We start from the raw sequence: 26275 nt of genomic DNA on the forward strand, positions 1-26275 counted from the left end.
TTCCCGAAATGGCTCACACTTCTGTGAAATTTTGAAAAATGGATGTCACATCCTAAAGGGGGACCATAAATTTTTAACTCTGAACAATACAGTTTCATTTACAAATGGTATATTTTCTCAAAATGCAGCTTTATTTTGTAACTACAAACAAAATTCAAAGAATCTGTATAGAAGAAAATTATATTCCAGAAAAATACTATGGCATAACACTATACAGTGAACAATAAGATATTTTTCCTTTCATCACAACACTTCCTCGAAAAGGAAGAAAATGAATAAAAAATCAGTCAAATTAAATCAAACACACTCAAGTGGCTTCATCAAATGATAAGCAATCAATTGGTTCTTTCTACCTATACACTGTTCCATAATTTCACCACTTGGGAATCTTTCATGAACAGAAGTGTCGCATCTCTACATGTTTTGATTGATGATGATATTCAGGGTTTTTCGGCCAATTTTAATGCACTGGCACTGTCAATATAGTGTTGGAATGTTCCAACATTCCAACTAATTCACTTAATAAGCAACTTAATCAAATTAATTCTTAGGCTCCTTCACTTGCTGTAATAATTTCTGCTACAGTTTTAGATGTAGCCACCACCTTCTGCAACTGACTTGTCAATGGTATTGCCCCACCAGAGGGGTCACAGTTCCTGTTGTTTAATGTCTTGTCCACTTTGTCCCCAATGAAATTTTCTTCTCTATTATAAATAATACCACAATTTAACTTACCTTTCAGATATGGGAAAATGCGACCCTTGATTACAGTCTTCAGTAGTTCAATTTTCCGTAGCTCATGTGGTTTATTCACCACAAAAGTTATGGCTGGACAAATTGCTATGGAGAGATAATTAAGACTTCCAATTGCCTCATGACAGGCGATGGCGGGTGAAATTGCTTCATCTTGATCATTTTCTTTTTCTTACCTTATCATAATCCTTCAGCCTTTATCTTTAGGTCAGGAAACTGTCAAGGGTCCCTGCTGATATATCAATTTCATGTTGTAGATGGTTCAGAAAAGCTGTAACTTCTTCTTCATCACTGCCAATAATTAGACCATCACCTACGTAAATTACTACATAATGTCTATGTTCATTGCATTTTCACTAAAACATACAAGAATATGTAGGATTGTTTCAAAAGCCCACTTCCTTCATGACTCATTTAAAACATTTGTTCCAGCAGCATGGTGCTTGTTCGAGTCCACAGAGACTCCATTTCAAGAGATACACTCGATATGTGTTACCTTCAAAGCTTTCCGGTTGTTCCACATACACTTCATCTTGGAGTATTCCACTCAAAAAAGCCATCTTCACATCACATTGTTTTAACATCATCTTTGAAGTAGCTACTCAAATGGTGTCACAACGTGCAACAGAACTATATGCATCTTCATAATTAACTCCTCCTTGCTGTATAAACCCTTTTACAAGTAATCGGGCTTTGAAGTGGGTGCTCCCATCAGCTGCAACTTTTTGACGTAGAACCCTATGTTGTTTCTCTTCAGTGCTTCTACACTGACGGAAAAAAAATTGCAACAACATAGAGTTGTGTGACATACACTAAAGTTGGTGTGCATGTTTCTACATCTGAAAGATGATCTCTATTCAGATTTGGCATCAGTTGCATAGGAGTCATTCTAGTAGAGCCACTATAAGGATGCAAATCAGGTTTGCTTTAAAAATACACAATGTAACCGTCATGCACATTAGTTACCTTTGAATTGGATGAGGTAAGTTAATGTTGGTCAAGAATGCCTTTAAGTGGACAAAGACACCATTATCAATATCTCACCGAGTTTGAATGAGGTCGTGTAATAGGGTAACAAGAAGCTGGATGTTCCTTCTGCGATATTGCAGAAAGACTAAGCAGGAATGCAGCCACTCTACATGATTGCTGGGAGTGGTGGTTTCAAGAATGTACGGTCACAAGAAGACCGAGTTCCAGACGGACAAGTTGCAGTAGCAACAGGGACGACCATCGTGTTTGGTACATGGCTCTGGTGCATCATATTGCATCTGCAGTAGTAATCTGACCAACAGTTGTCACTACAGTGGCACAATGAACTGTTACAAATCAGTTACTTCAAGGAAAACTCTGAGCCAGACATACTGTAGCAAGCTCTATCACCGGATCTGTCTCCAATATAGCACATATGGGACGTAATCAGATGACAGCTCTAGCCTCATTCACAACCAGCATTAACTGTCCCTGTATTGACGGATCCAACTGCAACGGGCACAGAACTCCATCCCACAAACTGACATCCGGCATCTGTACAACATTCTGGCAGTTACACAAGTTATTAATGTAACAGCATTTCACATTTGCAATGGCTTACCTCGTGCTTACATCAACCTATCATCTTGCAATGTAGATCACTTATATATGTTAGCTAGACAAATATATTCCCATAATTTCATTATTCTACATTATTTTTTGGTGTTGCAATTTTTTTCCATCAGATTATTTCTTCATTAATAGTTTGCATCTATTTGACTGCAATGTATTAGAAAAAAGGTTTGGATCTTCACGTTCACCAACACTTAACTTTTATTAGTGTCAATAACTCACTACTCTCTATTCAGGCTGCTTTTCTTCACCGTATTCTGTTCTCTAGTTCATCTTCAAAAGAAAATTCAGTAGCTTCGGCCTTCAGGAATACTGTTGATTCCATGTTATTGTCATCTGAATATCACTTCCTCCCGTATCAAGCGTATTAAATTTTTTTCAAACAATAGAAACTCCAGGTTGAAATATCAACAATATTAGGAAAAGGATAGATTGCTACTCATGGTGAAGATGACTTCTTAAGTTGCAGTCAGCCACAATGAACATAAACTTATACATTACAGCTTTTGGACAAAGCCTTCTTCAGCAAAGTAAACATGCACATTCACACAAGCAGGCACACCTCATACACACATGACCGCTACCACTGGTAGTAGCCAGTGATAGGGGTCATGTTTGTATGAAATTTTTCTTCACTTTTATTTCCTCCAGAAGAAGGCTGCCAAGGATGTCAAATGTAATATGACCACTACAGAAACTATAAATTATTTCTAGCTTAAATTTTACATCGTGACTCAAAACGACTTTCTTTTTAGCAATTCAAAGTCTACACCCACCTTCGTCACTGACATAACCAAGAAGTTGTCCAAAACAGCCTTTTCATTAAACTTTGAACAGAAATGTTTGTTTATACGAAGATGGAAAACTGTGCTAAAAATTCTGAGGTGATCAAATTTTCCTACTTGTCAACTGTACAACTCATATGGAAATTTGTGTGGAACTGAAGACCTTCCAATATGATTTAAAATATAGACTGATAATAGTGCAAGCTTCTGCCCACAATCCTCTTTATAGATTACTTGCATTCAGCATCGAATGTGCAATTTCAACAACTGTTCTGTTTTCACGTTTGGCCACACAATTTTCTTCAAGGGTATAGGGTGGAAGAATCAGTTATTCTGCTCCCTTATCTGTGAGCAATTCCTTAACTCCATTGATATTAAATTTTTTCCCTCCATCACAACTGAACTGTTTAATATTACATCCTTTGGTTTGGGCTACACTTAAAAATTGTTTAAGCACATTGTACACTTCATTTTTGTACTCACTGTCTGAATGGTATTCTATGAATTTTCCCTAATGCACAACCATCACAAAAGTCATCCTTACCCTTACCACTTTCTACATTGATGTTTTTTTCAAAACGTTCTTGACATGTTTATTTTGATGAACAAATATTTCATGGTGCATTTATAAAGTTTCGGAAGGTGTCACTAAGTTCACTTGATTACTATTTTCTGCTCTAACAACATGGATCTTCAACATGTACAGCTCATTTTCCACATAACCCATCACGATGATGTTGCCACTGGCTTTGTTTCAAACCCTAACAGTTTTACAGTTGAACATTTTTTATCATAGCCATTTCATACTGCTGCTGTGGCCGAAAACAAATGAGCACATATAACTTATTTTCCATTCTGGCACTGTACCATTCATTCTTTCGTCTTCTTTCGATATAAAATGTTCCTTGACCAAATGCACGCATACTAGTACCTTGTCTTCCTAATGAGACCACATTAGGAACTTAAAATTTTTTTGTACAAAGCAAAGAACTGTTGATTAACTGAGAGTGATATGTTTCAAAGCACTGTTATCGCAATATCATTTATTTAAGTCAATTTAAGTTCTAGTAGACAAACCCATAGCACATGAGGGAATTACGGCTTTTTTGAACACTTTACAAAATGATGATGGAGCAATTATGATACATGCAGAAAAATACTCGAAACAAATACTGACCAATGGAAAATGCAGGATGCAATAACAACAATATTATGAAAAGGATAGAATGCTATTGGTTATTGAAAGGCCGCCACATTAGTTACACCAACAGTGAAGTTGATCCTGAGGATGATACATGATTGCTATTTTAGAATGCTCGAGTACTTATTAATAAATTGCACAGTAAGAACAAAAATGTATCATCCAACAATGAAGTCACAGAAACTTCTTCCTAAGCAAACAATCTGTCCTCAGTTAATATTTAAACAATGCAACATATAGAATACCATTCAGGTTTTGCTCACTAGCCTCTGAAGTTCTTTTATTCACGTTAACACCACTACCTATAAAGACTCAGGGGATACCACCACAGTCTGAAATTATGGAGAGTACATTGCACATTAGGATCAAAATTTCCCTCAGACTCAGGAAAGACCGAGTTCTGCTGCTCTTCAAATAAGAATAAATTTTCGTAATACACACCAACTCATCACAAAACAACCTAATGGAACGTACTTTCTAAAGAATTTAGTCCTATCACAGAAAGTCTTCATGGCCTAAAAAAAAAAAAAAAAGTTATCAAAATTATATGTACAGCACCTCCTAAAACCCTCCACCATAATATCTTTAGTGCATCTTGAACACAAACCATTGCTCCTCTGTTTATGCATTCCCTTATATTTTCCACTGCAAAGTAACTCCTCACTGTAACAGTAATAAGAATGTTAAAATTAACCCCAGTTTTTGCAAAGCTTCATAAGTGATTTCATAATTATTGTGCAGGTAAGTATATTGTTCTCTTTACCACTGTTGCTTTGTAGTAACAGTATTATGATAAGGACTGATTGCTTCTCGCTGTACAGGTGACACACTGAGTTGCTGATAGGCACAACAAAGAGTTTTATAAATTGAGCTTTCACACACAACTGCTATCTCTGGCCACTGCGTCCAGAACGCAGATCTCGCAAATTAAATACAAAATGGGGTGAGGAAGGGAAAGGGATAGCAAGGTGTGATTGGGGGGAGAGAGGAGCACTGTCTGGTGGAGCATGGAGGGAATATATTGCAACGGGACAAGGCTGCCAGGTGCACTGTCAGGAGACTGTGAGACAGAGAGGGGGGGGGGGGGGGAGGGGGGACAGAAAGGGAGAGAATCAGAGAAGTGGAAAAGATTAGTGAGTGTGTTGGCAGGGAGCAGTGCAAAATGAGTGTAAAGGGATGTGAAATGGGAGAAGTTGATAGGACGGAGAGTTCGAAAACTATTGGGTGGAGGATGTGAGAAAAGTATGTTACTGTAGGTTGAGGCTGGGATGCCACTGAAATCATATATGTTAAGTTCAGTTGCATGTTCTGCCACCGAGTGGTCCACAATGCTCTTGGCCACAGTCTGGTGATGGCCATTCATCCTGGTGTGCAGAAAGTTGGTAGTCATAGCAATATAAAAATCTGTGCAATGATTTCAGCAGATCTGATATACAACATGGCTGCTTTCACAGATGGCCCATCCTCTACTAGGGTAGCACAAGCCTGTGACAGGACTCTGATAGGAAGTGCTGGATGGGTGGATTGGGCAGGTCTTGCACCAACACTGGTGCACACAGGGATATGATCCCTGTGGGAAGGGGTTGGGATTGGAAGTAACATAGGGGTGGACCAACATGTTGTGGAGGCTAGGTGGGTGATGGAATACAACTGTAGGACGGGTGTGAAGTATCTTGGCTAGGATGTTCCTAGTATCAGGGCATTATGATAGATAATCAAAGTTCAAAAGTACCTACTTTTCGACAGCTGCCATCCCTAACATACCAAAAAACCCCTCCCTTACAGCCTCACCACCTGGGGATGGCATATCTACAAAGTCAAGAACTCCTTTGCCCAATATGCTGAGAGTCTCTCACAGACCTTCACAGACAGGCACTATCCCCCAGACCTAGCTTGCAAACAGATTCCCATGCCATATCCCCACATTCCTCCCACCACTCCTGAGAACCAGGTACAAAGGAGCACCCCCTTTGCACCCAGTACCATACCCAACTGGAACAACTGAATTAAATCTTTGTCATGGCTTAGATTTAGTAATGTTGACACTTTCCACAACCAAACAGATCTGTCACATTCTATATTTATGGACCAAATATTGTATAAATAAAATCGACACATGGGTGATGAGATAAATATGAACGTTGACATCAACACAGTGCAAATAGTATCATACTCTACCCACAATGAAGAACACAGCAAACAATATCAAGCCAAGTTGCTTTTCTTTTATGTCTAGCCTGAGACAAATTAGGCAGGTCATTGCTGCAAACTGCATAATGTGTGGATATCTGGACTGACACTGAGATGATGGCAAACACTATATAGTTCACAAATTTTTTTGCCACATATGCTGTACGTTAAAGCTTGCATAGAAGCTTTCAGAAAAAACAAGATATGTACATGGTGCCCAGGAGGAATGGAGGGTATTCAGGGACATGATAGGAATGCTCACTTGAAGCAAGAATTTCATATCAACAGATGCCCCATTCTGAACGGTTTCCGGAGTAAAACACATTTAATGTAAATTTGTTTTTGGGCTGGTGGTGTGTAAGTATGTCTCTTTCCCATTTCATTCTAGCTCAACCCACCTCTCACTGCCTTCCACCTTTTTGCTTGGGATGTCTTTCTGCTATTAATATAGCTTGTTGAACATGCAGTTGTCTGTTATGTGTTGTGATTGAAATTGTGCAAGGAGTTGAGAGTGTATTAGAGAGAAGCATCGATTAACTGTTTGTACTTATGCTGGCTAAAATATCGCACATATACAATGATGTACCTTCACTCATGACATGCGTGATTTTAGAGAGCGTGCATCCATGCAGTTCACAGGCCAGCTTATAGAGGGCACCTGGGTTGGCCCCTGGCATGCTCTGGTGAGCCACCAAAGAAACAGCATTATTTAAGTGATTGTAAATGAGCTCTCAGCCTTTTCTTTACACTGTATTACTGTTGCCCAGTCATTGTGTTCAGTGCTTCACACAACCGGTATCTTACATGTCCCTCTATGAAGTACTATATTCCATAATCGTTTTTGTTCTTGCTATAACACACTTGGCGTAGAGTGAGGCTTACTTTTTCTTTACATGTTAGAGTCAGTGCTAAGTCTCCCGACAAACATCTTCATGGAAGAAATACTCCAACGGCTCAACGTCTCATTGTCCTGCAGCAAGCTTTCGTGGAACAATGTCAGCTTTCAGCACTGCTCTCAATCAAGTGGTATTTGCATTTGTGGTAGTTAACTCTCCATTCAGTGCAACCGTCACCCTTTTTGGCATACAATGATTCGACTGAAGACCAGAACACCTACGAGACATGGTTATGCTAACATTTCCAGGTTTTCTGCATGGGCCATGAAAACCTGTGATGGGCTTTCTTTCTTTCCTGGCTTTCACTGCACATTTATCAGCTCTGCCAATCTTACAAAGTCAATCTTATGGAGCCTGGGTTGCAGAATTACATGGTTGAGTCATTTTTGTGAATTTGTCACTAGTACCCCACCATGAATCCTACACCGATCACATTGTGCGTGATGGTATTATTCATGTGGCCCTGGGTAGGGAAGACTGTGAAAAGGCACTTCGACGTGAGAACCCGACTCATACTGATGTGCTCAATATAGCGTAGTCCTCAAGTGTCACAAATTACAGGCTGCATGGCGAGAGGTATCTGAAATTGCTCAGCCAACTCATTAGATACATAGCAAGTGTTTAGGATGATGGGGAAGCTGCTGCAGCAGTACAACCTTCAACTCAGTGCCACGTCGGTTACGGCCACAGCAGCAACAGCCCATGTCACAGCAGAGTCCATGTGCCCCCCTTCTGTCTTGTTCATACTGCTTCATCCAACACGAGTGTGCGGCATGCCTTAACACTGGGAAGTTTGCAACAAGTGTCAAAAGAAAGGCCACACTGCATTGGTGTGAACTCCTCTGCAAATGTGGCGGACACAGCAGTACTAATGGACATAACTGTATCTCTACAATGACTGCTTCCCCGGATAAATTGTTTATTGACTTGAGCGTGTTTAATAAACTGCTAAAAATGAAAGTGGGCACAGGAGCTGTAGTGACTTTAGTATATACACAAATGTACATGGACTTGGGCTGTCCTCCCCTCAAACAGGTTTCACGGAAGATGGTTGGCTACAATAAACAGCAGAGTCCAATCCTAGGTCAGTTCACTGCCCCTGTATCTTCCAAATCTGTTGTTTGCCCTCAAACCTACCTTGTTGTGGATCATTCCCATACTGCAGACCTGTTCAGATTAGATGTGTTTAACCCTTTTGGTTTCTCACTTGCCAATGAGGTAAATTTAGTATCAGATTCTTCGTTTTTTAGAGCAAGACAAGTGCCTGTCACACTGCGTAACTCTGTCAAGGCCGAATCAGAGCATTTGAAATTGCTCTATGTCATTTTGCCTATTTCTCCCAGTGAGTGAGCTGCACCGCTGGTTATTATTAAGAAGCTGATGTGTAATTCACCTCTGCGGCAACTTCAGTGTCACAATTAATGCCATGATACATACATACCATTTGTCCCACCCTGACAAGTTGCTCGCAAAATTATCAGGTGGCCACTACTTTTCCACAATTGATTTGTCGGAAACATAACTCCAGCTCCCCTTGGATGAGCCCATTAGGCGCATTCTCATTGTCAATGCATTTTCAGCCTATGCCAATATCAATGCTTGCCTTTCAGTGTTGCTAGCACGCCAGCAATTTTTAAGCAGTTTTTAGAAGAGCTGACAAATCTCTGTACCTGGCTGCATCAATTACCTCAACGATATCGTTGTTCCAGGTTCTTCCAGTGAAGACCAGCTTCGCAATCTCCAATTATTGTTTCCTGTTTTGCAGTATGCTGGTCTTAAGTGTAATCTCGATAAATCAATTTTTTCAGCCATCAACTGAGTACCTAGTTTTTGAGGATTCTCACACAGGGGTCAAGTAGTTGTGTCACCATACTGATGCAACTGCGGCTTTGTCGCGGTCGATGTCCATTAAGGAACTGTAGGTATTTCTGGGTGAAGTTGCGTTAGTAACATAAGTTTTTACCGGACGTACCCACTGTTGCTCAGCCACTGCATGTGCTTTTCTCTGGTCCCCAGCTTGTGACTGACCATTTGCTTTGCTTCAATCTGAGCTTCAATCTGCTCAGTGCCTGGTCCCTTTTCAGCCAGGTCAGGATCTCATGATGGCTACAAATGCCTCCCAGCACAGTCTCAACATGGTGTTGGCACACAAATACACAGATGGGTCTGAACGACCCATTGCTTACGCTTATAAGACTAACTCGCTCTCAGCAGTGTAATTCTCAAAGTGAAAAGGAGTATTTAGTGGTTTTCTAGTATGGTTATACGTTCCATTTAATCAGGGATCACAAGCTGTTGGTTGCTCTTTTTAGCCCTTCAGTTTTTGTGCCGGACAAGGTAGTGCATCTTCTCCCATTATCGTTACTGATCCATCACCAGCCGACAGCGTGACAAGCCAATGCTGATGACTTATCTTGCCTTCCAATCAAGCTGGACCCAGCATTCAATAGGACGAGTTGGTTTGTTTCTATTTAGATATTGAAAACCATAGCGCGATCAATGGTTTTCCCATCACTAGTGCCATGATGGCATCGGTTGTCGTTGCGGGTCCTGTACTTAGTTGGGTCCTCTCTTTTAAGTCGCATGGTTGGTTGGAAAAACCCCCCAGGCCGTGGTTTGGATCCCTGCTCCCTGATTTGTGATTCCCGCTTCGTTATGCCATAATGTACTGCGGCTTCTGCATGTTGGTTATTGAGGAACACCATAATGTACTGTGGCTTCTGCACGTCGGTTACTGGGGGATCTCTCGAACCAAAGCTTTGGTCCGCTGGCATGTGTATTGGCTGAGCATAGATGGGAACACTAAGCGGCTTAATGCCACTTGCAGTCACTGCGTCAGCAACTGGCGGCCCCTCGGTCGTCTTTTTCCCCTGGCCAAAACTGCAGCATCTGTGGGAACATCTATATGTCGATTTTGCTGGGCCCTTCCTAAATCATTAGTGGTTCATTGTAGTGGACACCTATTCCAAGTTTCCCTACATAGTGTGTTGTCCGTCCATGTCCACGGCTGCCCCTACTTCGGCCTTGTCTAAAATTTTTGTAACTGTGGAACTTCCACATATCTTGGTTGCCGATAATGGCCCCCAGTTTGTTTCTTGAGAATTTGAATCTTTTTATCAGGCTAGTGGTGTTTACCATCTCACAGCTGCCCCGTTTCATCCTCAATTTAATGGTGAGGCCAACCGGTATGGTTCAGATGTTTAAGACTCAAATGTTGAACTATGTATCTAGCAGATCCCGTGAAGCTGCTTTAGGCCATTTTTAGAGTTGGTACCATTTCACTCCGGTGGGGAACAAGAACCCAGTGGAGCTGCTATATGGACTCCATTCAAGGACACTCATTCACCTGCTGCATCTGATACTGTGACAGCTGGCATTGCCAGCTCTGTGACAGTTCTGCTTGGGTGCACCTATTTGGGCTCGTGGTTTAGGCCGCCGGTCAAACTGAGTTAGTCCCGTCATCAAGCGTCATTGAGGCCAGCACCTGTGCATCATCCACACTCCGGTCAGGAGGACATCCCATCACTTCAACCGGCTGGGCCAACCATGGTGGGGCTTGCTCCAGAGGGCCCGCCGATGCCTGTTCCTGTGTCGCAGAGAGTTGGGTTCACTCCACAGAGGGGGTCGCTGCCTGGCTCTGGTGCCCCCCGATGCCTCTGGCACCAACCACTGACTTTCAAGGAGGACGTTGCTATGGAGACTCTGTCCCTGGTCCTGCCCTACAGCCTCTCACGAATGAGGGGACCGTGTGACAACCCACCTCCTCCTCACTTCTGCCCCTATTCGCCGGTGCCTGCCCACCACATGCTGCAGTAGCCGCTGCAATGGTGTTTTCTGTGACTCGTAATTTCAATGCCTTCTGAGATCAGAGGGTTTTTTTTCATGGTAGCATTGCCTTTTTTCTGTATTATCTATTTTTCTGTGCCAAGTGTTTTTTTATACCAAACTTAAGCACCGTTGGGCTGGGCTAGCACTTGGATGGGTTACCATCCAGTCTGCCAAGTGCTGTTGGCAAGTGGGGTGCACTATGCCCTTGTGAGGCAAACTGATGAGCTCCTTGATTGAGAAGTAGCGGCTCCGGTCTTGTAAAGTGACATACGATTGGGAGAGCGGTGTGCTGACCACATGCCCCTCCATATCCACATCCAGTGACACCTGCAAGCTGAGGATAACACGGCAGACGGTCGGTACCGTTGGGCCTTCATGGCCTGTTCGGGTGGAGTTTAGTTTAGTTTTAAGTGTTTTTTATGTATGTATGTGGTTTTCCCACCCCTAGGAGGAAGGAGTGATGTACCTTCACTCATGATTTGCCCAATTTCAGAGAGCACATGTCTATACAGTTCACAGAACCACTTATAGAGGCCGCCCCCCTGGCGCGCTCTCTGTGTACAACCTGTATCTAATATGTTGCTCTATAAAGTACTATGTTCCATACATTGTGTTCTTACTATAATATAAACTAATGAAGAATATGCAGATATTATGCATATTTATGGCTTCTGCAACAGTAGAGCTCCTGCTGCTACCAAAGAATACCATTGGTGCTTCCAACATGTTGAATTCCTGATCACAGAGTGTTTACCAGTTTTCAGTAGACTGCATAAGCAGGTATTCTTCCAGGTTCCGATTTTTGTTCTGACTGTGTAGGTCAATGAGCAGAGACACTCTGTTAAAATGGGTGTAACACATTCCTACCACAAGCACATCTCAATGTCTCATGAACACTGAAGGCCAAACATTAAATGCGGAAAACTTGTACCCATTTCGCATATAGTGCATCCACAATCTTCACATTGGTGACAATGCCACAGGACATGAATACAGTCACTGGTTAAAAGGCAGTTGTGATGTGTGTCGATTAACACTATTCACTGATGAAGACACATTTACAAGAAGTGGAATCAATAACACAAGTAATAATCATCAACGGTTGCACGAAAATCCACACCCTACAGTGGAAACCAATTTCCAAGTTAATTTTTTAGCCAATGTTTGGGGTGGCACACTTGGTAATGTCTTGATACATCCAGTCACTGTAGGAGGGCAAATGATTGGACAAAATAACTTGCATTTTTTGGAAATTTTGTTTGTTGACCACCTTAAGGATGTTCCTGTGGCCAAAGATTAAATGTACTTCCAGCATGATGAAACCCCCCCTACATCTTACCAGACATGTGAGGGAAGATTTCAACCACACTTATCCTAATTGCTTGATTGGTCGTAGTAGTACAATTAACCAGGGTGTATACGTGGACAAGGAAAAAAAATTCCCGGATTTTTCCCGGATCTCCCGGTTAAAAATACATTTTCTCCCAGGTGAAAATACACTTTTTCCGTGTTAAGTAACAGTATACTTTCGATCTGAACTGTTATACTTATCAACCCTTTGAATGGATATGGTTTTATACAGCAGCATAGAATTTCTCCGCACTTTAGAAAAAGAAACTCAGGGGAAAAAAACATGTCTTGGAAAGATCTTTGACGCGCAGCAACATGTACGCTGCATATTTTCGTATTACGAAAGTATATATTCAAATTCCACCAACATGAAAAGATAATGGTTTAAGTTAATATACGTAGTGTTGATACAAGAAAAGGAAAGCTTTCGCACATAGTATTTGTCGCTAAGATTAAAAGCTAGAAGAGAAACTAAGTTTTCACATATAATGTTAATCTGTTTAGCGCATGTTACACTTTAAAAAACATCACACAAATATGCCAGTAAAATTTTTAATACCGACATAAATCTCTTATCTTCTGGGCTCGAAATTCTTCTAAATGGCTTGTCATCAAAGAGTTGATTTTTAAAAAGAGCAAACGCTCTGTGATTTAAGAAATTCATTGTACATTCTCGCACACAGTTCATCTTGCGTAAAAGACAAATTTTCTTTGATAATAACACTTTTCGAACAACAGTTTGCAATATTTTCCCGCGACCTGTTAGAAATAGATTCATCTCACCAGTTGCCAGAGAGCGCTAGATAGGAGGCGTCACCGCGCTTGAGCAGCTACGGTGACGTAGGAAGCCCGTATGTTCGTACGTGTAAAACTTTAAAAGATCTTACATTATGTCATAAAAGAAACAAGACATCAGAGGATACTCCAAGAGCGTCGGAATTTCGTGAACCATACTAAAATGCATAGTTCGCCTTAAAGTGCACATTATCTCCAGATTTCCAACGATGTAGGCCTCGATCTGATATTAAGCTTTTTGGTGTGGTTTTCGGGACGTAAATTTTCTTGGAGTGCCAGTACTGTATTACCTCATATTTGGTTCTTTATTATGGAATAATGCCATACATGCTAGAAGATGAAAAGTGCACTTTAAATGCAGCGAACAGTTGAAACTAGCCAATAGTGTGGAATTAAACACTTCGTTTCAAATAAATTTACTGCCTCAGCAGGAAAGGTTAATAATAGCCAAATTTCTTTAGCAAACCGACAAAAATGACTTCATTGTTCTTCAAGGCGATTAATGCTTGACTGTCAGAAAGGTAGAAATAAAATAAAATCTGAAACTAGTAACATATTTTAGCCTTCCGTAATTATGTGAATGTATTGGACGTGAGAGCAATAAACGAAGAGGAAACAGAAAAATCACTAAATGTAAACACGGGTCACGTGGAGACTAACACCCCCCCCCCCCCCCCCAGCTATAACTCAGACTGTTCTGCACATCAGACATCAGAACGTCAAAAATTAAAAAAAAGACTTTTCAAAAATAAGTTCATTTTGTAGCGCACATCTTTCTGAATAGTCTGATACATAAAACAATAATTAGCGAGGAAATGTAAGACATGTTATTTGGTCTTACGTGTGCCGAAGTGCAGTGCCATGCTCTTCACACAGCATTCTTCTATCACACGTCACTGTACTTCGCTCTGTGGAATTGAAACGTGTATATTTTGTAATGGATGCCATAAAACTATTTAAGGACAGTGGAAATTAAAATGTCCTGTAGTGCCTCTCCTGCTCCTAGTCGGCCGGTATGACATCCTGCTCCTCTTTTTCAAAAAAGGAGCGCAATTAATACTGGATGGGATTATTTGTAACCGGCAGAACAAGAACTCTTCAGAAAATCTGGACTCTCTATTGCCTACTAGCTAATAACTTGCTTTTCTGTGTGACATAAAATTAAATATAGGATACCTAAAACCAGTAAAGACAAGAGACAGGCAAGACAGTACACATTTCTTCAATCCTTAGGTCCTAGCGATTTTTCTCTCTAAACTTGCTACAGCTCTTTCCTTTCTGTGAAAGAACTATTACCTTATCAAAGTTTGTCAAACGTTTTGCTACACGAAAAATCGAAATGTCATCGTCTAATACTGAAAAAGCTGTTAGTACAAATAGTACCCACTGGTGTGGTTTCTCGATCTGATTACGTCTATTTTATCACTGTGTGCTGGATAAAACAAAATAGGCCTTTATAATATTACAGCAATTGTAACACACACCAAATAAGCTAGACTGTTTTGGCAATAATGATAATTTTTATAGTACGACAATATAATTCATGAAGTACCAATACAAAATACTATTTGGTCTACTAAAGTCAAAAAGCTTCATGTTAGGAAGTAGTTTCTTATGCACTAGACCGAAAAGTAGTATAAATTTGGAATCATCATGTTCTTCCATAATTTGTGTGATGTCCCTGTTTCTTCTCCTTCCTCGTTCTAATAAACAATCTTATCACTAATTCTGTAACTATTCCTACCACTGTCAAAATTCATTCTCCGGTTAACTTTACTAACCCTGCCACAATCACTGGTTTAATTATCCAGCGATTATTCTCCGGTCAGGTGTGGCCGTACAACGCGTTTTCCGCGCAACTACCAGAATGGAACTTAAGCAGCTGCTAGCTGGAGACTACAACTGGCCCAGTCTAATGTAGCGATCTAGCCAAAAATTTTCTGTCAGAATTTCACTTTCTTGGATACACCAAGAAGATAATACATAATCTTTCTTACCTGTTATTCCTGTTAGTCGTTTATTTCCACTCTGGTAGTCTGAATGTATGGATTTCGATAGTAATTATAACAATGCTAAACATTTGCAAACCGAATCAACCACATAAACAAGCAGCAGCTGGCATTCACCAGTTCGGCTTTATTCCACTCAGCTCGTATAGCCCCGTCCTGTTTTGTCTGCAGGGAAGTTCATCTCTAGATGCGACGAGGATTCCCCTGGCAGACACATCACATACACTATGCACGCATTTCAAAATCAACTTGTAATTCATTCAGAAATCAACTTAGGTGTTCAAAAATGTCCAAAAACCAGCAGGGGTGCATTTCAAAATTAGATGAATAATCGATAGACCGATGTGCACTGGATGCTAGGTGCTTTGTGAAACAAGGTTTTTTCCCTCAAGAATATGAATTTTCCACTTGCCTCCGAAATTTCCGACCGGTTCAGATACCCTTGTTTGCCCCTCCCAGATCCGGGCCTGCAGCGCACGCGTGAATCTAGCAGCTTGGACGCGCCAGTAATATTTTTCCGGGTACCCCATGTGGCTGGTTGCTGCTACTGCCGCCTACACAGCCAACAGCCACATTTCTGTAGCCAGCAGCGGGAGAAGGTATTACTCATACGCGACTCAACCGCGTGTGTGCATGAGCGCACTCGTAACTGCTTAAGTGAATCTAATGTAAACAGTTGTGACTTCACGCTCATCGGAGGCAATTGTTGTTATGAAGCATTGCGTAGTCTTCCTAAAGCCTATGACACATTTTGCTGTTGGCAGACGCTTGTACATGCACTGTCTTCTTTTATATGGCACCTTTCCTTTGCAATTTAAGTTTTATTTTCGTTTTTTTTTTCTCTCGTTCATGTTTTAATGCTGTAGTATTATTCTGCAGTAGCGGGATACAGTAATATCCTTTGTTAGAGTATCAGTTCTTACCAGTCAAAATTACAAAAATTTAACTGAAAACTAAAACAACGAAAAATTCCCGAAATTCTAAAAAATTCCCGGGTTTTTCCCGGCTGTCCCAGGCCGTATACACCCTGAATTAACTGTCCACCAACACTGTCATTACAGTTTTGTTTATGGGATGAATGAGGTCTAAGGTATACAAACGAAAGGTGAATATGTAATATGAACTGCTTTGCCGCATTATGGACAAGGCTGCCCTCACGAGAGAATGCCCAGAGGCACTCGAACAAGCAACACTAACATGTGTCCCAAGAGTGCACAAATGTACAGAAGTTGACAGTGAGATATCTGAACAACAGCTGTGATGTAAGGTGTATGATAATGCTTAGAGATGAATATGTTAAAAACACGTATTTTTCAATTGATACTTCGTAAAACACATGTCTTAATGTTTACTAACTGTTGTGTGTGTGTGTAAACCTGACATCGTACTGAAAAACATGCAAAATAAATAACAATGTACCATTTGGAATAGAACACGTCCATAAGTAGTTTTTTCCTTCAAATGATTGTTCTCATTATATCCCTGAATATTAACCATTCCTCCTGGGTCACCCTATATATGGGATCCTGTTTTGAAAGATGTGAGCATGGCATATTACACTTTCTTTCTTCTACAGAAAAGTGTAGTGTAATTCATGCAATCGACTTTTTATTTAGATTCACAAACATTAGTCAGTGAACAAATGGTTGTAAAGTAACAGTATTTTCAAAAGCAAGTTTAATTGTTGCTAGACATTTAGAGCACCAAATCATGCTGCCTATACGAATATGAACATACATTGACAGGTCTCTGTCTCACTCATTCTTGGGTAAAATTAGGACTGTTTTGCTGCCAATAACCACACGGATTCTAAGGATATGGCCTTTGCCCTCTGAAGGAAAACCTGTATCAAATTTTGTAGAGTAAGAACACAGAGAGGCGAGAAGGTTAAGACAAGTGGAAGAAGAGATGAGGAGCTACTGATTGGTTGGATTGGAAATTGGTGAAACAAGGTGGCCAGAATTGTGGGAAATTCAAGTATGAAATGGAGGAGTGTTTCTGCATGTAGCACAGAGACACGGAGATGCAATGTGCAGGAATTGTACAGGGCTCTTATTATCTAAAATCTGAAAATTGAGCATGCTGGAGGGGAAACCAGTCCCAGAGAGAATAACAACAACACATTTTAAAACAAATGATTGAAATACTCACAGCACCGCAAACAGCTGCTTTTGTGTGTCTACAGCAATCTGTGACACAGAGGCACACACTTGATGCTCACAGCACACAAATTGGCACCCATTTGAACAACAGTGGCTAACTTAGGCCACGGCCAAACTCCATTCTTCATTTTGCTAAGTGCACAGTAACAATTGTGTTCTTGTACTCTACGCTATGACCATCTTCAATCTGCTACTGGACTTTGTTTGGTTTACTCTGGATCAATGTATGCCAGTGCTTTTACTTTTGATGTCAATAAAAAAGTGTTACTGTATTAAACGTTGATTCACAGTGTAATAGTCACTACAATGTTCACCAATCATGACCTAATCATATGGAGGTATAATGTTCCCCCAGGGTGCCAAGAGAGATTATGGGTTTCACCTGATCATGTTACTGTAAATCAAACAGATCACACAGCCCTAGGTTTTAACACTTTCTGCAAAAATATGAAAATACCAACAAAAATAATCAGATTTTGAAAATACAGAATAACTGGATAGATAAATAAATCTACTCACCAATCAGTGGCAGGAGAAAAGACACACAAACAGTTAAGAAATGTGCAAGCGTCTAGAGCCAGTGGTTTCTTCTTCTGGCAGAAATGTTGAAGGGGAAGGAAGAGGGGTGAAGGAAAAAGATTGGTAAGGTTTAGCACACAGGTAGAGTTCGGAAAACTTACCCGGAAGCCCAGGTCACGGAAGACTTACCGGGTGGGATGAGAACAAAAGACTGGTTGTTGGGAACTGCTCTGAATGGGATTTGAAAACCTTAGGGCTTGAAGGTGGAAGACAGGATAATAAGCAAGGCAGATATTACTGACAGAACATTGTGCAAGAGGTAATAAGAGCAGAAAGGTAAGAACATTATGTGGTAGAAGAATGTGTACGTGCGTGGGGGGTGGGGATGGGGGTGGAGGCAGAGTAGGCGGGGATGTGTGTGTGTGGGAGGAGGGACAAGAGGGGGCACGGGGAGCAGGTGGGTGCTTTTGTGTGGGCGGAATTTCAGGGGAAAACAGACAGGGCAGAAAATAGATGAAATAGAAAACTACAGTATGCAGAACGGAATAGTTACTGACAAGAAGTGCTGGGACCAACGAAATTAGAGGAAATAATTAACGTAAACTAAGGCCAGGTGAGTGGAAAGAACCAAGGAGACATTGTAACACCAGTTCCCACGTGCAGAGTTCTGAGAAAGTGGTGTCTTGGGGAAGAATGTAATGGGCATACGTGAAAAAGGCATGTGAAAAAGGCACCCAGGTCATGGCTGCCACATTGTAGAGTATGCTGTGTGGTACCAATATACACCCTTTGTCTGTGACCATTTTTTGATAGAACATGTTTTGCCGGTTATAGGGCTGGTATAAGCAGCAGGGCACATGGGGCAAATCTTATAGAGGGAACAGTCAAAGGGGAAGGAGCCACAGGGTAGGGAAATGGATGCAGTTACAGCATAGGGTTTGACAAGGATACTGGAGACAGTGGGGGAGGGGCAGGGGGGGGGGGGAGGTAACATAAAACTAATCTAGGTGTGGTGAACAAAATGTCGAACAGAACGGACCTCATATCAGAGTATGATTTTAGGAAGTCGTAGGTTTGTTGAAGTAGCTGATTAATACAGTCAAGAACATGCTCTACTCCAAATCAATGCCACTTGCCTTGATACTCACCTCGTCCTCACCATGGGCCAGCTACACACTTCCGTTCATATTAAACCTATTAACAAACAACAGTACCTACATTCTGACAGCTTGTATCCTTTCTACATCAAACAATCCCTCCCATAAAGCCTTGGCATTCGGGGCAAACATATTTGTTCACATGAAGACTCTTTACGGCCATACATCACACCATTCTCACCTCAGCCCTGAATGGACGTAATTACCCCACCAGTCTAGTTCAAAAACAGATTTATGTGCCATTGCACCCAGTCCTGGTACTGCTGATCCCCCCAAGAAACAACTTAGGAGTACTCCTCTCATCATTCAGTATTATCCTGGTTCTCAATACGTTAGTCAACTACGACAGGGCTATGACTTCCTAAAATCATGCCTGGAAATGAGGTGCATTCTGTCTGACATACTGTCCATCACACCTAGAATACTCTTCATTGCCTCCTGCCCAATGTCTACAATATCGTGTTCAGAACCTTTGCTGCCGCTCAACTCTTTTTCCAACCTTATGGCTTCTACCGCTGTGACCACCCCCTCTGTAAGATTTGCCCTATGCACCGTGCTACCTATACAACCCCTGTAATTAGCACAACATATACTATCAAATAGAGCTGCCGGTAAAACAACAATGTCATATACCAGCTGTTATGTAAAAATTGCTCAGCCTTCTACACTGGTTTGTCTACTATCAAGTTATCACTTAGGATGAATGGGCATAGGTGAAAGGTGTATACTGACAACACACAATATCCTTTAGCAGAGCATGCTCCACAACATGGCAATTGTGACCTCAATGCGTGTTTCACCACTGGGCCATCAGGGTTCTACTCCCAGACCTTAATTTACATTAATTATTTTCTCTAATTCATGGGTCTCAGCATTTCTACTCAGTAACTATTCCTTCCTTCATTCTGTTTTAGTTTTCTGAATCTTTTATTTTTTGTCTCGTTTATTTTTTCCTACCACATCCCCGTCTCTCTCTCTCTCTCTCTCACACACACACACACACACACACACACACACCTCCATCACGTGTAATGCACTTAGCTTTCCCCTCTTACTCACTCTTGCACAATGTTTTGACTGTAATCTCTGTCTTGATTATTACCCTGTCTTTCGCCTTTAAGTCTTAAGGTTTTCAAATCTCATCCAGTGAAGTCCCCAACAACCAGTCTATCCTTCTCGCCCCATCTGGTAAGTAGGTCAAAGAAAGCTTTGTCCCTGAACTACAACTCAGATTTCAGGACCTCTCTGTAGAAAACTTTATTCAGGAAGGAATCGATGCAGGTTTGCACAATACTTAAGAGATAATTATCTAGGTGTTGGAGAGAACATCTTAAGATTTAAGACACACAATTTTTGTGACACGTCGAATGAAATTAACTAAAAGACAGAACTAAAACAAAAGTTCAATCTTTGTAAGACAAGTGGGCAGAAGATTGAAGCACACACATAATATACGGAGATAAACAAAAGAGTGGAAATAGGGATTAGGAGGGAGAGAAGGAATTGGGCAGATGAGCAGATACAGTTATCAGAATAAACAGCAAGATGGGGGAATATAAAGAAGCTGTACAATGTCATCAAACGGCTATTAATGAAGAACTTTAGATGTGAAGTACCTGTTGAGCAAGAATGGGGTGACGATTACGACTCATCAGCTACAGCTTCAAATATGTGAGGAGCACAGATGATACAGTTTTTCTCTAAGGCATGCAGCTTTACTGTATGGTTAAATGATGATGGCATACTCTTGGGTAAAATATTCCGAAGGTAAAACAGTCCCCCATTCGGATCTCCAGGCGGGGACTACTCAAGAGGACGTCGTTATCTGGAGAAAGAAAACTGGTGTTCTATGGATCGGAGCGTGGAATGTCAGATCCCTTAATCGGGCAGGTAGGTTAGAAAATTTAAAAAGGGAAATGGTAGGTTAAAGATAGATATAGTGGGAATTAGTGAAGTTCGGTGGAAGGAGGAACAAGACTTTTGGTCAGGTGAATACAGGGTTATAAATACAAAATCAAATAGGGGTAATGCAGGAGTAGGTTTAATAATGAATAATAAAATAGGAGTGCGGGAAAGCAACTACAAACAGCATAGTGAATGCATTATGTTGGCCAAGATAGACACAAAGCCCACGCCTACTACAGTAGTACAAGTTTATATGCCAACTAGCTCTGCAGATGACGAAGAAATTGATGAAACGTATGATGAGATAAAAAGAAATTATTCAGGTAGTGAAGGGAGACGAAAATTAAATAGTCGTGGGTGACTGGAATTCAAGAGTAGGAAAAGGGAGAGAAGGAAACATAGTAGGTGAATATGGATTGGGGGGAAGAAATGGAAGAGGAAGCCGTACGGTAGAATTTAGCACAGAACATAACTTAATCATAGCTAACACTTGGTTCAAGAGTCATGAAAGAAGGTTGTATACATGGAACAACCCTGGAGATACTAGAAGGTTTCCGATAGATTATATAATGGTAAGACAGATATTTAGGAACCAGATTTTAAATTGTAAGACATTTCCAGGGGCAGATGTGGACTCTGACCACAATCTATTGGTTATGAACTGTAGATTAAAACTGAAGAAACTGCAAAAAGGTGGGAATTTAAGGAGATGGGACCTGGATAAACTGACTAAACCAGAAGTTGTACAGAGATTTGGGGAGAGCATAAGGCAACAATTGACAGGAATGGGGGAAAGAAATACAGTAGAAGAAGAATGGGTAGCTCTGAGGGATGAAGTAGTGAAGGCAGCAGAGGATCAAGTAGGTAAAAAGACTAGGGCTAGTAGAAATCTTTGGGTAATAGAAGAAATATTAATTTAATTGATGAAAGGAGAAAATATAAAAATGCAGTAAATGAAGCAGGCAAAAAGGAATACAAACGTCTCAAAAATGAGATCGACAGGAAGTGCAAAATGGCTAAGCATGGATGGCTAGAGGATAAATGTAAGGATGTAGAGGCTTATCTCACTAGGGGTAGGATAGATACTGCCTACAGGAAAATTAAAGACACCTTTGGAGAAAAGAGAGCCACTTGTATGAATATCAACAGCTCAGATGGAAACCCAGTTCTAAGCAAAGAAGGGAAAGCAGAAAGGTGGAAGGAGTATATGGAGGGTCTATACAAGGGCGATGTATTTGAGGACAATATTATGGAAATGGAAGAGGATGAAGATGAAATGGGAGATACGATACTGCGTGAAGAGTTTGACAGAGCACTGAAAGACCTGAGTCGAAACAAGGCCCCGGGAGTAGACACATTCCATTGGAGCTACTGACAGCCTTGGGAGAGCCAGTCCTGACAAAACTCTACTATCTGGTGAGCAAGATGTATGAGACAGGCGAAATTCCCTCAAACTTCAAGATGAATATAATCATTCCAATCCCAAAGAAAGCAGGTGTTGACAGATGTGAAAATTACCGAACTATCAGTTTAATAAGTCACAGCTGCAAAATACTAACATGAATTCTTTACATACGAATGGAAAAACTGGTAGAAGCCGACCGCGGGGAAGATCAGTTTGGATTCCGCAGAAACGTTGGAACATGTGACGCAATACTGACCCTAAGAATTATCTTAGAAAATAGATTAAGGAAAGGCAAACCTACATTTCTAGTATTTGTAGACTTAGAGAAAGCTTTTGACAATGTTGACTGGAGTACTCTCTTTCAAATTCTGAAGGTGGCGGGGGTAAAATACAGGGAGCGAAAGGCTATTTACAATTTGTACAGAAACCAGATGGCAGTTATAAGAGTTGAGGGGCATGAAAGGGAAGCAGTGGTTGGGAAGGGAGTGAGACAGGGTTGTAGCCGCTCCCCGATGTTGTTCAATCTGTATATTGAGCAAGCAGTAATGGAAACAAAAGAAAAATTCGGAGTAGGTATTAAAACCCATGGAGAAGAAATAAAAACTTTGAGGTTCGCCGATGGCATTGTAATTCTGTCAGAGACAGCAAAGGACTTGGAAGAGCAGTTGAACGGAATGGATAGTGTCTTGAAAGGAGGATATAAGATGAACATCAACAAAAGCAAAACGAGGATAATGGAATGTAGTCGAATTAAGTCGGGTGATGCTGAGGGAATTAGATTAGGAAATGAGACACTTAAAGCAGTCAAGGAGTTTTGCTATTTGGGGAGCAAAATAACTGATGATGGTCGAAGTAGAGAGGATATAAAATGTAGACTGCCAATGGCAAGGAAAGTGTTTCTGAAGAAGAGAAATTTGTTAACATCGAGTATAGATTTAAGTGTCAGGAAGTCGTTTCTGAAAGTATTAGTATGGAGTGTAGCCATGTATGGAAGTGAAACATGGACGATAAATAGTTTAGACAAGAAGAGAATAGAAGCTTTCGAAATGTGGTGCTACAGAAGAATGCTGAAGATTAGATGGGTAGATCATATAACTAATGAGGAGGTATTGAATGGAATTGGGGAGAAGAGGAGTTTGTGACACAACTTGACTAGAAGAAGGGATCGGTTGGTAGGACATGTTCCGAGGCATCAAGGGATCACAAATTTAGCACTGGAGGGCAGTATGGAGGGTAAAAATCATAGAGGGAGACCAAGAGATTAATACACTAAGCAGATTCAGAAGGATGTAGGTTGCAGTAGGTACTGGGAGATGAAGAAGCTTGCACAGTATAGAGTAGCATGGAGAGCTGCATCAAACAAGTCTCAGGACTGAAGACAACAACAACAACACAGTTGTATTAGGCTGAAAGATAAGAAACATTAATTAAACTCTTTAAAAAAGAAGAGTGTTCTGGCCACAAAATAAATATAGATATGACAAAGGAAATTTGAGTAAATTTTCGGAACATAGAAGAGCCTCTCTTTGTAGAGGAGCATCAGGTGCAAACTGTTAACTCACTGGGTAGTGTGATGGCAGAAGATGGTGGAGCTAGAGAAGATGCGGAGAACGACATAAGAAAGGCAAATGCTGTCGTAACGCAGTTGTATACAAAATGGCAGAACAGAACCATCATGCACAAAACTAAAATTTGTATTTTTAATGCAAATGTGAAGGCTGTCCAATACACCAGTGAAAGCTGGAAAGTAGTCAAGAAGATAACATCACAGTTACAGAGCTTCATAAATAAGTTTCTCTAGGCCATCACGACTGTCTGGTGTGCAGAAAAAGATAAGTAATGAAGAGTTCTGGAGGAAAACAAACTAGATATGAGAGAAAGTGTAGACTGCTGGGGTGCACACTGAGAAAGCAGGAATGGACCAATCAACCAGGAGTAGAATCGAATTCCGAGGAAATGGGGAAGAGAGGCAGGCCCAGATGTATGAGGAAGAGGACTGTGGTAAGGGAAGCAACATCAAGTAAGTCAATAACATATTAAGTCCGCTGATACGTAACGTGTTTGCCTTAAAATTTTCAAAGGACATTCTGAGGTACATTATGGTCTACAAGCCACATTCAAATACAGAACTTGAATGAAACCACAATAAGAGAAAAATTCCGTAAATACCAGTTAAAGCAGTTGGTTTACCTGCTTGCTGCTGCTGTTGCTGCTGCTGCTGTTCGTATTGGTCAGCAGAGTTCATGAGACTGGTTACTAGAGCACTAATTTCAGGGTTGTCAGTCAGCAGATGGTTTTCCTCTTGGTTCCGCTGTTGCTCTCGCTCTTGCTGTTGGGCTGACAGCTGCTGCTGCTGTTGTTGTTGATGGTGCTGTGGCTGATGATGTTGTTGCAACAACGATGTAAGGCATGCATGGCTGGGCACTGCTGGTGCTGGTACTTGTACTTGATTCTGAACTTGAGTTTGAGGTGCTTGTTGTTGCTGCTGTGACTGTTGTAAAAGCAACTGCAGCTGTTGGTGTTGTTGTTGCTGTTGCTGTTCTTGATGAGGCTGTTGCTGCGACTGAAACATAAATGTGGGACTATCATTTTTAAGAGGAAACTGATAAGTTACTATAAAATTCCCATTTCTGAACATGGCATGAAACATTTGTCAATATGTAAAGAACAGTCCAGCAACACTCCTTACGCAATTATTAATATCCACTTGGGCAGAGCGTGCTGGGAACAATGTGGGAATCCTAGTCTGTAAACTTGTAGAAGATTATAGTGTCACAGACTACCTGGTACCTTCCTGCAAATTCTTCTAAAATGATTTTGTATTTTGTGAATGAGTGATCATTGTGCTGTTTGGCATTTGTGTTGTTATGGATGAGTATGGTATTAATGGAAGTAAAAAGGGGATAGCAGGTGTCTTCACAATGCCTCCCTATCTAGAATAACGCTTTGTGTAGCTTTTAATTTAATATCCCCTGTCATAGATTATCAACTGTGTTGCAGACTATCACATCATAAGGTATTGCACAGAAATTGGAGATTTATCCCAGGATATATTACTAGCATGGCATATCTTTTCCTTGTTGGTTATATGCTGATAATAGAACTTTCTTCCACCAAAGTTTGAGCAGGTTACTTCACATACAAGTGTCAACACATTAGTGGCCTTTGTTACAAACTGTAATGAAAACATAAAAAAAGTTGTAACTGTAAGGAATAACAATGAATGACAACTGAACACAATTATTCAACAAACTTAGTTCACAATCTGAGCCACTTGTTTCATTGACTTGCCTTAGCCAGTAGTCTCGACAATGCCCAATAATGGTTTTGAGTCTCACAAGTGGAGAAAGGCAAGGGTAGCTGAGAGATCAGAATAACTCTCTCAAGATATATCATCATCCATCTAGAGGGGAGGAAAGTGTATATGTTACAGATTGTAAAGTACATAGATGTCCACATGCACACTGCCATAGCTTACAACACAGTATAGAGTGGTACTTTCAACCAAAGATGTTTGCAGGTAACAGCATAAAAACATTGGCACCAAATGATATTTTTAGACCATCCTGACTTTTTAAATAAACACAATATTGCATAGGGTGGGTGTAGGGCATGGGTTTCAGGAAACTCACTTTCCTAAAGAGCAATATGTATCACTGGAAAATAGTGAAATGAGGTGTCTGTATTCAACAAGACAGTGGAAATGAATTCTATGGTG

General features: G+C 40.8%; 1 protein-coding gene across 2 annotated transcripts in view; it reads right to left on the reverse strand.

The window, feature by feature from the left end:
• LOC126198837 (putative mediator of RNA polymerase II transcription subunit 26) overlaps positions 1-26275 on the reverse strand; it is a 308309-nt gene that overhangs the window by 185747 nt on the left and 96287 nt on the right. For both annotated transcript variants that reach the window (XM_049935414.1, XM_049935415.1), the window contains exon 10: positions 24748-25120. In XM_049935414.1, coding sequence (XP_049791371.1) covers positions 24748-25120 — 373 coding nt within the window. The remainder of the gene's footprint in view (positions 1-24747; positions 25121-26275) is intronic.

Source organism: Schistocerca nitens, chromosome 8 (genome assembly GCF_023898315.1).
Source record: "Schistocerca nitens isolate TAMUIC-IGC-003100 chromosome 8, iqSchNite1.1, whole genome shotgun sequence".
Lineage (NCBI taxonomy): Eukaryota > Metazoa > Arthropoda > Insecta > Orthoptera > Acrididae > Schistocerca > Schistocerca nitens.